The sequence below is a fragment of the Euleptes europaea genome, chromosome 4 (assembly GCF_029931775.1).
Source record: "Euleptes europaea isolate rEulEur1 chromosome 4, rEulEur1.hap1, whole genome shotgun sequence".
In the NCBI taxonomy this organism is placed as follows: Eukaryota; Metazoa; Chordata; class Lepidosauria; order Squamata; family Sphaerodactylidae; genus Euleptes; species Euleptes europaea.
The window spans coordinates 46,364,514-46,380,107 of record NC_079315.1 but is presented as its reverse complement, the minus strand read 5'-3'; the positions used below and the strand labels follow the sequence as shown (position 1 = coordinate 46,380,107).

At 43.4% G+C, this 15,594-nt stretch overlaps 1 protein-coding gene across 1 annotated transcript in view; it reads right to left on the bottom strand.

Annotated features, from left to right (window-relative positions):
- Positions 1-1,250: 1,250 nt before the first annotated feature.
- The window catches only part of GLIS3 (GLIS family zinc finger 3), a 260,740-nt gene continuing 246,396 nt past the window's right edge, over positions 1,251-15,594 (bottom strand). The window contains exons 9-10 of the mRNA XM_056848674.1: positions 4,092-4,274; positions 1,251-1,401 (exon numbers count right to left, since the gene is read on the bottom strand). Of these exons, the coding sequence (XP_056704652.1) occupies positions 1,265-1,401; positions 4,092-4,274 (320 nt within the window). The 3' untranslated portion in view covers positions 1,251-1,264. The remainder of the gene's footprint in view (positions 1,402-4,091; positions 4,275-15,594) is intronic.

Genomic DNA, 15,594 nt, shown 5'->3' with positions numbered 1-15,594 from the left:
CTGAAACCCTCTTCTATGTATCTTCACTAAATCTTAGCTAGAGAGATCCCTTTGGCTCTTAACTTCTTCACATTTTGTTCCTCTGTGGTAAGACGCTACTAATGAAAAACATGCACATTAAGAAATATGTACAATATTTTGGCCACAATAGGAATGAATGGCCCACAAATATACACTGCATTTTTTTTAAAAAGTCACAGTTATAGCCATGACAAAAACTGTACCTTGACCATGAACATTAATTTTCTACTACCCACACATAGTTGCAGCAATACAACAAAAATATCAACAACACAATTTATTTTGGGATGGATTTAAAACCTGGTATGCCAAGGTTTTCAAGCTATAGCAAGCAAAGGAAAGAAAAACAGAAAAAAGAAACAGGTATTTAAGAATAATTGCAACCATTAAAATACTGTATAGATTATCAACCCTTTCTGGCAGAGTCTTATAGAATTTATGAAAGACAAGACCCAAAAGGAGGCATCACTATATGATGCTAAGTATGACACATGGGATTCTGCAAAGTGACACAGAGCCCCTTTCTTTTCTGGCAACAGTTGTTCATCCTCTTCTCATGAATTCAAGCTTTAATGAAGTTTACTGGAAATGGCTCGATATATTTGCAAATATTAATGGGCTCCTAAATGGGTGGGCTTTAAAAAAAACTTGCCCATATGTGGAACAGAAATACTAATCAATTCTCCCCAGTGAAGTGCTATGAAGATAGCACAATTGAATACTTCTCCTGCATAGCTAATACAGTTAATACTGTATTGTTTAAAAAGTGTATTAAATCCAGAACCAACGTTCCTAGAATTCAAGAGGAAGACAAAATAGTACTATTGCTACAAGCAGCTGGTGCCTCAGCATGTCTCAAAAATTATTTTCCCTTCTTCCTGTAAGATTGTGTGCTTATGTTCCAGAGCACTGGCAGACAAGGATGGCATACAACAAACTACCTTTACAAAAAAGTTTGTATTGGCTATTATTTTCCTAGATGTTCTAGAGGATTTTCAAAAACTATTTTGGAGAATAATCCCACATGCCTCAGTGAAAAAAACTGAATTAAAAAAAATGCTCATACTTTGGCAAGTTGCATTTCCCTTGATTACTTGTAATAGCTACATCTGTGAAGCGGAGAGCTTTATGACTCTTCATATCTTCAGTGATACTTTTTAGCAGTTGTCCTGACCAAGAAAAGATATTAAGTAACAGTATGGTTCTGACTGAAATTAGATGCAGGACTGTGCTTTTGCCTTCATCAACCTTCGGTATAAACTGATGAAAGTTGACTGGGACAACGATCTACAGCATTTATCTGAAGGAAACTGGAGTCCTCAGCAGCATTGCGCAATGATTCATCAAAGAGACCTGTGGAGCCTGATGGAAGATCATAAACTAGGGGGGGAAAAAAGAACCATTTAGAACAAACTGGAAGAATATTTTTGTGGATATTACATAAAAGAATCCGGGGCATAACCACACATTAGCAACAACACAAAATGAAAATCTGAGGGCTGCTTTTTCCAGGTAGAAAGAGAAGCAATGGGACCAGGTCAGGGGCACTTTACACTTTTCCCACTTCCCAACTCTTTACTACAAATCCCCCCCCCCCGCCACTTTCCTCTCAGCAGGGTTCCAAATATGCTTGCCTCTCTAAATATGTATTGAGAACACCAGGTGGGCGAAGCAGCTTGGAGGCCAATTTAGAGCAGAAAAGTATCAGGCAGGGAAAGGGCTATGAACATCTGCAACTTCTCCCCTTCAAATCCCTACTCCTAAAACAGATTTTCCTAAGCAAAGCAACCATCAGGCTTTTATTGCATGTCTTCTAGATGGCAAAGTGCAGACATTGCCAAAGTTGTATGAAACATAATTAGGGAAGCCTCCTTAGTTTCCCCTATGGATTTATGGAGAAGTAGTTTTTTCCATATATATTATGGTAAATATTAGTGAATGTTGATGCTGGTAAATTTTAAGGGTCAGATCCTATGGATGTACAAGAAGCAGGAGTTCATGCGAGATTATCACACCCACATTCCTTCCCCTGTGTACCCAGAAACCCTTGGCTGAGGATCATGAAGAGCTGCAGTAACGAAAGGAACCAGGCAAAAAAAAAAAAAAAACAAACCACAAGAAAACCTTTGCTCTTTTTTTTTTTAGAGAGCCAGCATGGTAGAGTGGTTAAGAGTGGTGGTTTTGAGCAGTGGGCTCTAATCTGGAGAACTAGGTTGGTTTCCCCACTCCTACACATGAAGCCTGCTGGGTGACCTTGGGGTAGTCACAGCTCTCTTAGAGCTCTCTCAGCCCCACCTACCTCACAGGGTGTCTGTTGTGGGGAAGGGAAAGTGATTGTAAGATGGTTTGATTCTTCCTTAAGTGGTAGAAAAAGTCAGCATACAAAAACCAACCATTCTTCTTCTTTTCTGAGTGCAGCACATATGGCTCATTTCTCATGAAGGCCCCAACCCTCAGTAGAGGTATATGAATGCACTGAAGGCTTCTGGCAGAAGGGAAAGGCAAAGGATAGTCTCTTGTATAAGCTATCTATATATATCTAGTCTCTTGTATATATATAGTCTCTTGTATAAGCTATCTATATATATCTATAGGATTCTACCCTATTATGTCAGGATAACCTGCAGAAAATGTTTGTGCCATGGGATTAGTTTTTGACATTAACAACTGTGGCATGTTATACCGTATTTTTCACTCCATAAGACACACCTGACCATAAGACCCCCCCCCCCAGCTGGCCGTCGGATCAGGGAACGCCAGCCCACGCGCCCAGCTCTGTGCACCCCAGCCACCTCCCAGCGCGCCGTCCCGACGCGCCCAGGGGGCTCTGTGCGGCCCGCCCGCCTCCCAGCTGGCCGTCGGGGCGTGGAATGCAGGCTCGCGCCGTCCCTACACGCCCAGCTCTGTGCGCCCTGCCCGCCTCCCAGCGCGCCGTCCTGACGCGCCCAGCTCTGTGCACCCCGCCTGCCTCCCAGCTGGCCATCGGGGCGGGGAGTGCCGGCTCGCATTGTTCTGGCGCGCCCAGCCTGCTGGCGGGAGGGGCAGGGGTCCCTCCGCCTGGCTCTGGAAGTCCCGGATGGACCGGGCTAGGGTCCATAAGACGCACATTCACTCCATAAGATGCACAGACATTTCCCCTCACTTTTGAGGAGGAAAAAAGTGCGTCTTATGGAGCGAAAAATACGGTATGTCCTTTACTGGTGACTGATTAATATAAAGTTGATATTTGGACATTTTTTGACAGCACTCTGTTGGTTTGCTATTTACTGATAAATGTCATCATCTTCTGACATTGCACCCTGGGCCACCTACAGTGCCATCCTAAGCAAAGTTACACCCTTCTAAGTCCATTGAAGTAAATTGGCTTAGAAGGATGTAACTCTGCTTACAAGTGCAATATCAAAGTCTTAAAAATACCATCAGTAAATCTCAGTATTCAACAAATGTGTGCCTTACCACAAGAGCGCCATCACTTAACAGCTGAACTGTACTCTAGTACACTATAGATATGAGAATTATATAAGTTCAGTTCATAGAAGTGTCAACATCACTCATGGACTAGCATGAGGAGATGACTTGCTTGTGTGCATGACACTTCAATAAAACATTTCTTTTCTCCAATATCAGTTCAAGCAAAATCCTTTTTCTTTGGAGCGTTCTCAGCAAGTCATCAAGAGTTTAGCAATTTAAAGATGTACATGCATGAATGAACCAGCTTGTGGGTTTTCAGATCATGAAAAGGTGAAGAATTGTTGTGGATGAATAATGGCTTTCTCTCTTTGTCTTTGATTCTTCAGATGTCTAGATAAGTCAAAGTTAGAAAATATGTGGGCAACCAGTATTTTCACTTTCCCTTTCTACACGAAGGGAATAGTGGCCATTGTCATTTTTGAAAAAGCAGACGTATATTTGTAAGCAATACTTTCATACAATGATCCATTTAGGCCAAGTAAAGGTATTAAGCCCAGTGACAGGCACTTTAAATATTGCCAGAATTCTATATGGTAGTTACTTCTGTGTAAAAACATGGAAATTGTATTTAAAAACCAAGCTGCAAGAATTTTTGTTACCTGTAATACCAGAATGAGCTGAAAATGCTGTATGGAAAACATCGAAACCTGACTGAGCCATAGATGTGGGTACAAAACAGTCTTCAAAAGGAGGAACCATATTGCAAGTACCAACATGTTGTATACTTCTCTGATTGTCAGTATAATGTGGAGAACAGAAAGTTTGCAGTTGCCCATAAACACCTAAAAAGAAGAACACATATCAACATAGCAGCCATCTGTTTTATTGGCTTGTGTACTACAAGCTTTTTTTTTTTTTTTTTTTGCATTTACACGTTTCATCATAAACTTTGGCCATTAACGCATGGCTCAGTTCCCATTTGTTTTGTCTCTGTTCACTCTCACATTTTTTTGATCCCACATTCTAAAAACCTAACGCATGGTTCGAATGAGTGCTGGTAGGAGCTGCCGCCGCTCTGCTCTCCTCCACCCCACCATCCCCTGGGTGGAGGCAAGGGGAAGCCAGCATCAGGTGGAGGCTGCTCCACCTCTGACAGGTGGAGGCATGGGAGTGGGGGGAGGGGGGAGAGAGAGAGGGACATAGGGTCCAGGGGCAGAAAGGTGCCTCTGCCGCTGCAGGGCAGTCTCCCGGTGTGGAGTCGACCCGGGCAATGAAACACACCGGTAAGCACTTGGAACGGTCATGAACCTTAATTGTAAATTGGGACAACCCAGGATTTGGAAAACCTGGGGCAGTTCCAGAAAGAGGTGGGTTGATCCCACAGGTGGCAGACAAGCCCTCCTCAGGGTCCACCCCAAAAACCTCCCGCCAGTGGCAAAGAGGGACCTGGCAATCCTACCAGTGGCCTTTATGGGGCTGAGTTCCACAATGCAAAGTCCCCAAGGATGTCACAAGGATTTTGTATCACATGTGCCAGGAGTTCTATGCTTCCCAGGTGTGTGCAGGAGCCATATTACAACTCTGCCTGTGGTGCTCATGGAAAAGGAGCTTCAGCCTCCCTTCCTGCACCATTTTCATGAACTAGAACAGCCCTGAGGAGCGGCCATTGCATCCACTGGGAACTGTCCAGGAGCAATCCACCCCTATTGCCACAGTTGCCCCTGGACTTACCCAGGAATCACAAGATGGTCCCTTGGGAATTCATAGTGCCAACAACAGGGAATCCCACCAGAGTAGTGGCAACAAGGAGAAATGCTGCTCCAGCAGCAACACAATGTGGGCCCTTTAAGGGCCTGACTCAACCACACCCACCCGCTGCCAAGCCAGTTAGGACAACAGCAAGGAGGAGAAATGCGATAATGTAATATGGGCCTTTTAATGTCTCACTTCAATTACTGCCAACAGCTGCTCACAGTTTAGTTTGGCCAGGGCAATGGGAGGGAGAAAGAGGCTACAAGTGCAGCCCAAGATTCCCCTAAGGTCTCACAAGATAGCTGGTTCTTGCAAGACTTCAGGGGAATTGACTGAGCATGTACAGCCTGTGGCACTAGTTTCATAAAAGGCTTAGAAGCAGGTCAGAGAGGAGGAGGCAGGGTTCTCTCTCCATACTGTACAAAAGAAACCCAGAAGAGGAACCAGGTGCAGCAAATCTCTTTCCTTCTCCTGTTCTGAGGCTCTGCAAGCCCAAGCAGAGCAGAAAAGGGCATGATGTATAAGGGAGTTGCTGAGGGCAGGGACCTGGAATCCCTGAAGCCCACAGGACCAAAGGGAGCAAGCAACAGACCCCCATTGCTGTTTTGGATTGTGAAAGTGGAGGAGGGAAAAGGATGAAGTCTTTTTTCCATGTGTACTGTGGTTGTAATTGGAATATGCCCTTACACACATTTGGGAAGCAAGGAACTCCTATCTTCTTCCTTAAAGAACCCCTCTGGATACTTGGGTGGGGGTCCAAACGTTAAAAAGTTGTTCTTATCTAGGGTTGCCAACCTCCAAGTTGGCCTGGACACCTCCCAGAATTACAACTGATTCCAAAACTACAGGGATCAGTTCCCCTGGAAAAAATGGCTGCTTTGGAGGCTGAACCCTATGGCATTATACCCTGTAGAGGTCCCTCCCTTCCCCAAATCCCAGCCTCCCCAGCCTCCACTCACAAATCTCTAGGAATTTCCCAACCCTGACTAGGCAACCCTATTTAACAAAATTTGTTTATTTACTTTATTTATAGCTCAGCTTTCTTGCTGAGTCAATGCAGATTATAAAATATATTTTAAAAACAATCAGATGGCATAAGACATCAAATAATGCTGTAGGACTAGGATTACAGAACTGGAATCAATGCAAACAAACAAGAACTGTCTAAGGCAGAAAGTGGGTTACAAAGGTAGAAGGCAATGTAGTAAAAGCAAGGTCATAAATTCAATAGACTATAAAACTGTCCTCTCAGTTGTTACATTATACTGTAGTTCTAAATATGCTCTCCTGAACATATCTGTTTTTCACATTCTGTGGAATGATAGAAGTATTAGGGCCTTCCCAACCTCCTTAGGCAGGATGTCCCACAAGGTAGAAAATGAAGGTGGAAAATAAACAAACATGTACCCATCTATATTTATATGTTTGGTGAAAGCCTGACAATATTGGACAATGTTGTGTTAAATTAAAAAAAAAAAGCCTTTCAGGATAAAAAATAGGGTTTCAAAATAATGATTGACGAGTATCAGTGTATTCCTGACTTCTGAGGATGAAAGTCCTCAGGAGGCCAGGAAGGGGCTACGCCGGCATTGGGCCCCCCCACGCTGTCCAGGCTACTTGCGCCACCGTAAGTGCTAGCGGGGAGGCCTGGACGCCGGTCTTTTGGTGCTGCTGTGGCAGCGCCACTCCGGGATGCCAACAGGGCCCCTCTGGTGTAAAGGCCTGCGCCGGTGTTCACGGGGGCATCCTGGGGGCATTTCTGGGGCATTCCGGTGGGGGGGGTCAGGGCTGCCTATAGGCACCTTCCTGTCCCCTTTTGCCCTGGATATGCCTGCGGGGAGAAGAGCGAGGATGCATGTGTTTTTTAGCAGGTGCAGCCTCGCTATTCTCAAGGGGGTGAAAAGCCCCATTTAAAAAGAAAAAAGCCTTTAAAAGGCTTTTTTTGAGCTTTCGGCAGGCGGGGAACCGTTTGGGAGGTGCTGCAGTGGCGCATCCTCCCTGCTGTCCCCGCATGCCGAAAGCTCAGGAATGAACTGTAACAATTACAAATTTATATTCTGATTTAAATAACCAATATTATCCATGATGCCATGGATCATTTTTTAAAACAACAACAACCCATATGGCATTCTGTGTAAATCAGTATTTAGGAGCCCCGTGGCACAGAGTGGTAAGCTGCAGTACTGCAGTCCAAGCTCTGCTCACGACCTGAGTTTGATCTTGAAGGAAGTTGGTTTCCGGTAGCTGGCTGAAGGTTGACTCAGCCTTCCACCCTTCCGAGGTCGGTAATATGAGTACGCAGGTTGCTGGGGGTAAAGGGAAGATGACTGAGGAAGGCACTGGCAAACCACCCCAAAAACAAAGTCTGCCAGGTGAACGTTGGGATGTGATGTCACTCCATGGGTCAGGAATGACCCGGTGCTTGTACAGGGGACCTTTACCTTTACAAATCAGTATTACCCTTAGAGCATTTCAGACTCAGAATAGAGTATTATGAAAATGCATAAATAGGGAATGAGTGTGGAGCAATGTAAAAGAACATTTTCAGCCTGACTTTTACTGAACTTTGCCAGCTGGCTTCAGCTACCAGCAATGGAAATAGCTGTTTCTGGTAACTGCTGTGACTCAGCTGTACACTCTCACAGTGTGGCCACTGCTGGTTGGGACAGCAGTTATTTTTAAGAGTGCTTTTCAAGTAAACACAAAGCACTATTGAGAGTACTGAGCTAAAAACTATTTTAGAAAGCTGTTGCTTTCTATTATTTTACTATGGCCATTTTACTTCTTAAATGTCAGCACAGGGGAGGCGGAATCTGTTGCAAATAGCCAGAACAGTTTGCAAACCAGAACTTGGAGAATGGTGCTAGGTTGTTCCTGAGGGTTAAAGAGATGATGAAAGTGTTAAGTTTGATTTTACAGGCGATAAATTTAAATTTTATCTAACTATAGAGACTTGCCCTTATTTTCTAGGGTCAAAATGTATGCAAACTTGATTAATACATATTTCTTTTCACACATCCATCCCATTCATATATAAAGTGATGTGTATGAAATTTTACTTGAATAGTAAAAAGGTTATCACCACTCCATAACCCTCAGCTTAGGAGTCCCACCACATACATTATAGCCACACTGTTAGCTCACTCTACCAATTAATAACATAATGACCCAAGGCTGAAGAGCCATGTGTGAGGTACACTTCAGAGGATCAACACCTTCTGGTACTGTCACCTTACGACACTAGCTCTGAGGTGGTGGTATGCTAAAGAGGGAAACAGATAGCAGATAGTAGGGGTGTGCATTATGAAAATCTCATGCCGAAGATATACACAGAAATCACTGTTTTGGGTTGTTACAGTGATTTCTGGGAACAGGAATACAAATCCAGAATTTCTGGGACTTAGAAACCATCCTCCCCTTAACAATCCATGTCTCTTTCCAAGTTCAGGTGCTTACCAGCAATGCAGCATGCACTGATAAGAACATAAGAAAAGCCGTGCTGGATCAGACCAAGGCCCATCAAGTCCAGCAGTCTATTCATAGTGGCCAACCAGATGCCTTTTGGGAGCCCACAAACAAGGCAACTGTAGCAGCATTGTCCTGCCTGTGTTCCAAAGCACCTAATATAATAGGCATGCTCCTCTGATCCTGGAGAGAATACGTATGGATCATGACTAGTATCCATTTTGATTAGTAGCCATGGATAGCCATGAACATGTCCACTCCCCTCTTAAAGCTATCCAAGTTGGCAGCCATCATCACATCTTGGGGCAGGGAGTTCCACAATTTAACTATATGTCGTGTGAACAAATACATCCTTTTATCTGTTTTGAATCTCTCACCCTCCAGCTTCAGCAGATGACCCCATGTTCTGGTATTATGAGAGAGGGAGAAAAGCTTCCCCCTGTCTACTCTCTCCATACCATGCATAATTTTATAAACCTCTATCATATCTCCCCTTAACACCTTTTTTCTAACAGCTCATTCCTGAGCCCTGCAGTGGCCAGGGATGGTATGGCCGCAGTGTTGCCATGGTGCCTCTAAGGAGGATTTGCGACTGCAACTAGCATAAAAAAGGGTTTTGTTCCAGTGGAAAAACCGAAAATGGGGGGAAAATGCCCCACAATAAACAGAAAGGCTGCTCCAGCAAAAAAAGGTGGCACAACAATGCTGGAGCATAAGGGGGCAATCCAGAAGTGTACACAGTTCCATGACCAGAACTGTACACAGTATTCCAAGTGTGGTCTCACCCATAGATTTGTACAAGGACAGTATGGTAGCATCAGTTTTATTCTCTATTCTTTGTCTAAGTATGGCCAGCATGGAATTTGCCTTTTTCACAGCAGCCACACACTGGGTTGACATCTTCATCGAGGTACTCCCTACCTCCCCAAGATCCCTTTTTTTGAAGTTTCCCCCCCCCAAACGGATATTACAAGACATACAAACATATAAACATACTCATCAAATTCTTACATTATAATGGAACTTACTCTGTAACTTCTATTGTATTATATCTTCTTTGAATGTTATAATTACATATCCAATGACGTATTTCTTACTTAAATTTTAACACTCTATTATTTTTATCAGTTAACAACTATATACTCAAGAAATAGTTTCCATTTTTTTAATAAAAATCTGAAGGTTGATCTATTATTCACTAGAGATGTTAACCTAGCTATAGTTGCATATTCTGCTACTTTGTTCATTCAGTTACATCTGGGTAATCTTCTGCTTTAGGGCTGTTGAATTAAAAAAAATTCGGTATAGTTCGGATTCAGCTGAATTCGGCCTGTTTAGATTCGGGATATGCCGAAGTCCGAACTCCCCCACTTCGGGTCCGTGCAGTTCGGCCGAATAAAGCCATTAAAAACACAACCACGCCTTTCCGCGGCTCCAGGGGGGGCATTTTTGGGGGTAGAGGTCCCAAACTTTCAGCGGAGCTTCAAAGGACCCTTCTTGCCAGACTCCCCAAGTTTTGTAAAGATTGGGTCAGGGGGGGCTGAGATATGGGCCCCGAAAGGGGTCCCCCCACCCTTAATGTGCATCTCTGAGCAGAGCTTGTGGTCCACGCACAAAGCTCCCAGCCCCGACAAACAGCTGATGAGAGCAAGGGCGGGCCAGGTGCAAAGAAGTTTGCAAAGCAACACCTTTGCAAACCTGCAAAGGGCGGGGCAGGTGCTAAGAAGTTTGCAAAGCAACACAACTGCAAAGCAACACTGCAAAGCAACACAACTGCAAAGCAACACCTTTGCAAACATGCAAAGGGCGGGGCAGGTGCTAAGAAGTTTGCAAAGCAACACAACTGCAAAGCAACACTGCAAAGCAACACAATTGCAAAGAAACACCTTTGCAAACATGCAAAGCAACACCTGACACCTGGGAGTTTGCAAACCATGGAAAGGGACAGAGGCAGCTAGCTATGCATAATGAGCAGGAGGGGTGGAATTTCCCCTTTTGCATGGGACTCGGGACCAGGAAAATGCATTCTTTAAGTCACCATTTGAAAACCAGTTTTAGCAAGCATCAAAATAGACCTAACCATCGTATGAATGAGGGAAAACCTGAGGACATACAACTGAAGCCCCCCCTCAAACCAGGGAGAGAGAGACTCGAGGGGGCACACCCCCCCCAGGCAGAACGGGCGAAAGTCCCCTTTGGCTTCCCCCCCCACAGAAACTGCTCCCTCCCCACACACACACAGACTCTGCTTCCCCCCCCCACACACACACAGGAGAAAAAGTATAGATTAAAGCCCCCAAAGGGGTCTTACTATGGCTGTCTTCTGTTCCATCAAGAGGGGCTGGGAGGATGACTGGGTAATCCAAGACGATTCCATTTAAGCACGGGACGTTTTGCTCTGGAGATGCATACAGGATCGGGTGATCCATTCATCCCAATAGGGAAAAGGGGAAAGCCCCTATCTCGGGGTCCCCTGACCCAATGTTTACAAAACTTGGGAGGTCTCTTAAGAAGGCTTGTCTGAAGCTCCACTGAAAGTTTGGGGTCTGTACCCCCAAAAATGCACCCCCTGCAGCCACGGAAAGAGAAAAGGGGGGAGCCGATATTTCTGCCCCCACTGAACCCATCTTTACAAAACTTGGGGGGTCTCTTAAGAAGGCTTGTCTGAAGATATCCTGAAGGTTCGGGGGCTGCACCCCCAAAAAAGCGCTCCCTGCAGCCACGGAAATGGAAAAGGGGGGAGGGAAAAGGGGTGGAGCCCATATCTTGAGACCCCCTGACCCAAAGTCTACAAAACATGGGGGGTCTCTTAACAAGGCTCGTCTAAAGCTCCGCTGAAAGTTTGGGTTCTGTACCCCCAAAAATGCGCCCCCTGCAGCCACGGAAAGAGAAAAGGGGGGAGCCCATATCTCGGGACCCCCTGACCCAATGTTTACAAAACTTGGGGGGTCTCTTAAGAAGGCTTGTCTGAAGCTCCACTGAACGTTTGGGGTCTGTACCCCCAAAAATGCACCCCCTGCAGCCACGGAAAGGAGCGAATGTGCACAAGCACCCCCCCACACACACACATGAGGATTTCTCTCACTCTCTCTCTCCCCGGCCCGACCACGCAGCAGCTGATTCCTCCAGTACTCAATCCTGACTGATTGGCCAGAAGAAGACCCAGCTTGGCCACCGATTGGCCGGGGGAGGAGAATGCTGCTTACTGACGGCCCCGAATTTGCCGGATTTATTCGTGAACTCCCGAACTCGCTGAATTCGGCTCCCCCGGTTTCCCGCCATTTTTGAGTTTGGTTCGTCCCAAACTAAAAACCACTGAATCAGGGGAAATTCGGCTGTTTTTCGGTTCGGGCCGAACCGAATCGACAGCCCTATTCTGCTTTCCACTTTCTTGCCTACTCCATTCTTGCTGCTGTCACCATATATTTAAATAATTCATTATATATTTATATACTGTCTGGCAAAATACTTTTTTGAATCTAGGACAAATTTGATTTTCAATATTCTTTGCATTTCATCATGTATCATTTCCCAATATTTTCTTGCTTTTTTGCAAGACCACCACATATATCAGAATGTTGCACCTATACTTTAACATTTCCAAATCTTTCCATCAAATCCCTTATTTCCCTTTGGAATATCTTTAGGCATTACATACCATCTAAAGTACATTTTATACCAATTTTCTCTAAGCATTTGACATTTTGTAAATTTAATTTCTTTTAACCATAGATTCTCCCACTGAGTCATATCTATAACTGCTCCTAAATTTCACATCCATTTTATCATAGTCTTTTACTTGTTCTGTTTCAATTTCATACTGTAACAACAGTCTATAGATTTTCCCTAACAATGGACTTGAATCTCCCATTATTAGACATTCAAAATGTATCTTTTCTCTCAAAAGCCCACCTTTTTTTTTTAATGGTTCTTTCATTTTTGTGACCATTTGATGATATAACAGTCACTGAATATTCTTTCTTCCTCTTTAACCGTTTGCCAGGTTTTTTTTATCTTTCCTTCCTTGTCCATTATATTCTCAAAAGTTATATAATTTGTTTCTCTTCGTATAATGCTATCACAATATACCTCCACTGGCATTGTCAGTGGTGAAACTGGTGGGCTGATCCTGTTTCTGCACTGAAACCATATTCTAAATAGTCCATCTCTTAAAATATGTTTCCCATCTTGCTTTTGAATTGTTTTCAACGATTTCTTAAGCCACAGGTAGCTATGAATTCCTTTTTTTGATATCAATTAGTTCCATTTTCACATTTCTTCATTTAGGATTTTTGATCCAATCTATTATCCATGTCCGTGCTGCTGCTTGGTGGTATAAATTGATATTTGGTATTGCCAATCCTGCTCTTTTCCTTTCATCTTGTAATATCTTGAACCTCTTGGCTTCTTCCCGCTCCATATAAATTTTTTTATTGTACTTTGCCATGTTTTCAAAGTCCTTTCCTCTATTTAGATTGGTAACATTTGAAATAAAAAAAAATTAATCTTGGCATCACATTCATTTTTACTGTAGATATTTTATCCCAGCCATGATATTTTTTTACTTTCCCCATCTTTGTATGTCTTCTCTAATACTTGTTCAGGCCTTTTGATAGTTGTCCTTGAATAAGATCTCACTTTGTCCTGTTACATTTATACTAAAGTATTTTATGGACTTTTTTGTAGAAATGCACAGCCCATTCCTGACTTCCGAGGATGAAAGTCCTCAGGAGGCCAGGAAGGGGCTACACTGGTGTTGGGGCCTCCTGCGCCGGCACCCAGGCTACTTACACCGCCATGAGTGGCCCCAACGCTGGTGGGGAAGCCCGACGCTGGTCTCCCACCATGGCAGCACCACCCAGGGATGCCGGCTAGGCCTTCCAGTGGCTTCCCACCGGCAGAAATCCCCGTGCCAGCGTTCTGGGGTGTGTGCCAGCAGCCCGGGGGTGTCCCAGGGTAGCTTCCTGTCCCCTTTCAGCCTGGAATGCTGGTGTTGAGAATGGCGTTGTTGCAACTGCTTTTTAACAGGTGCAGCATCGGTGTTCTCTATGGGGCAAAAAGCCCAATTTTTAAGGTTATGTTTGCTTCTTGCCAGGTAAGTGATATTACTTTTGTGTCATGAATTTCATTCATTACTCTTTGTAGCAGGATTGTAATACTTCTTCAAAACATTTATAATAACTTGCTGTTAGGCCATCTGGTCCATGTGCTTTGTCCTTTAATTTTTTAACGGCAAAATTAATTTCTTGCTTTGTTATTGCTTGGTTTAAAATCTTTTAATGCTCAGCTGAGAATCTGTTAATTGGTACTTTTGCTAAATATTTATCCATCCCTTCAGGATCAGTTTTGGCTTTTTGATAAAGGTTCATAAAAAATTCCCTCATTTGCTGACTTATTTCTTGTTCTGCATATACAATCTGATTTTCCTTCTTAATCCCAGTATTCTTCTTTTCTTTTCTTTTCTTTTATTTGGAAGTATGTTAAATATCTCCCAAGTTCATTTGCTCACTCAAACTGTCTCTATTTCAAAGATTTTTTTCTGTGTTTCTTCCACTTTCATCAAATTGAGTTGATTTTTAATTGTTTCATTTTTTTTACTTCCAGTAACTTTAGAATCTTTTTGTACAGTTTTTAATTTCTCTCGTTTCTTTTTTATTGTTTCATATTGCTCTTTCTTTTTCCTGGAAGCTATCGCCAGTAAGATTCCTCTTATATAGACCTTACTTGCCTCCCATATTATTTTTGCTGTAATCTCGTTTGTATTGTTAATTGTTTGTATTGTTAAGAAGGTCTTTCTTCTTTTTTTAATTTTTAATATGAAGGGGAGGGTGGGGAAAGTACATGGAAAAGAAACATTCAAGAAATGAAACAGTTTGGGGGAAAATTACTTATATACATAAATGTTTCCTGCTACATGGCCTACACAAATCTAGACAGTTTTCCCAGCATAGAAATATAGTTTGTAAAAATATCAAAATTAATATCGGTTCTGCCTTCTAACATAGAAACAGTTTTTCTTATTTTTCTTTTTGCCACTAGATGGCAATGTAACACAGTAGTACAGAGTCTACCATATAGGTGTCTGTTTGGTTTCTAGTTCCTTCTTGGAAGGGAAAAGAAGGACAAGTGAAAATGGCGCTGCCTCGAGTCACAGTCCACACCGTCCAGTCAGAAGTTTCAAAAACTGAACCTGGTCCAAAACACTCCTCTGAGACAACAAGTCGCAACAAGGGGGATAATTATAGAACTATCAGAAGTCTCACAAATTGAACCTGATCCAAACAGCTCTTCAGACAAGTCGAAGCTGGGGGGGATTATAAAACAAGAGAGGGGATACTAGGCTACAAAGACTCCAGCTAATAGAGTTAGCGAGACCCTGCCTTCGCCTGGGACCAGCCACTAGCTGTTTCACACTCCGCTCAATACCCTGTCCGAACCAAGCAAACGAGTAGCAGCCCAATGAACCGTTCAGCTGCTGGTTCTCCGCTCATCCGATTGCCCCAGCTCACGACACACTCCTTTCTTCTTTTCCCTGTCTGTCATCTGTAGTTCATCATCCTCTCAGCTCGCTTCTCTTTAAACTTAATCTCCCCCCTTATTGGGTCTCGGTTTATTTACAGCTTCTTTTATTTTGCAATCTGCTGGCTGTCAGTTTAATGAGCCTTCCTTGTGTTCCTGCCTTTCCCTTTCGCCTTTGATGTCGGTGCCGTATTCGTTGTCCCCCCCGCCCTCTGGTCTTATTTCAAGTTGGGTGGAATCGCTACTCACAGACTTGAAGTTTGAAGGCAAATTCCTTTGATGTTAGTGTCTGTTAGTAGAGAATCTTCTTGTTCGGTAAGATTAAAAAGAAGGATTTTAGTTTTTGATTGTTAATCTTGTATCCTGAACATAGAGCAAACTTTTCAATGTGTGATTTAATTGCAGAAATCGATTTTATTGGATCTT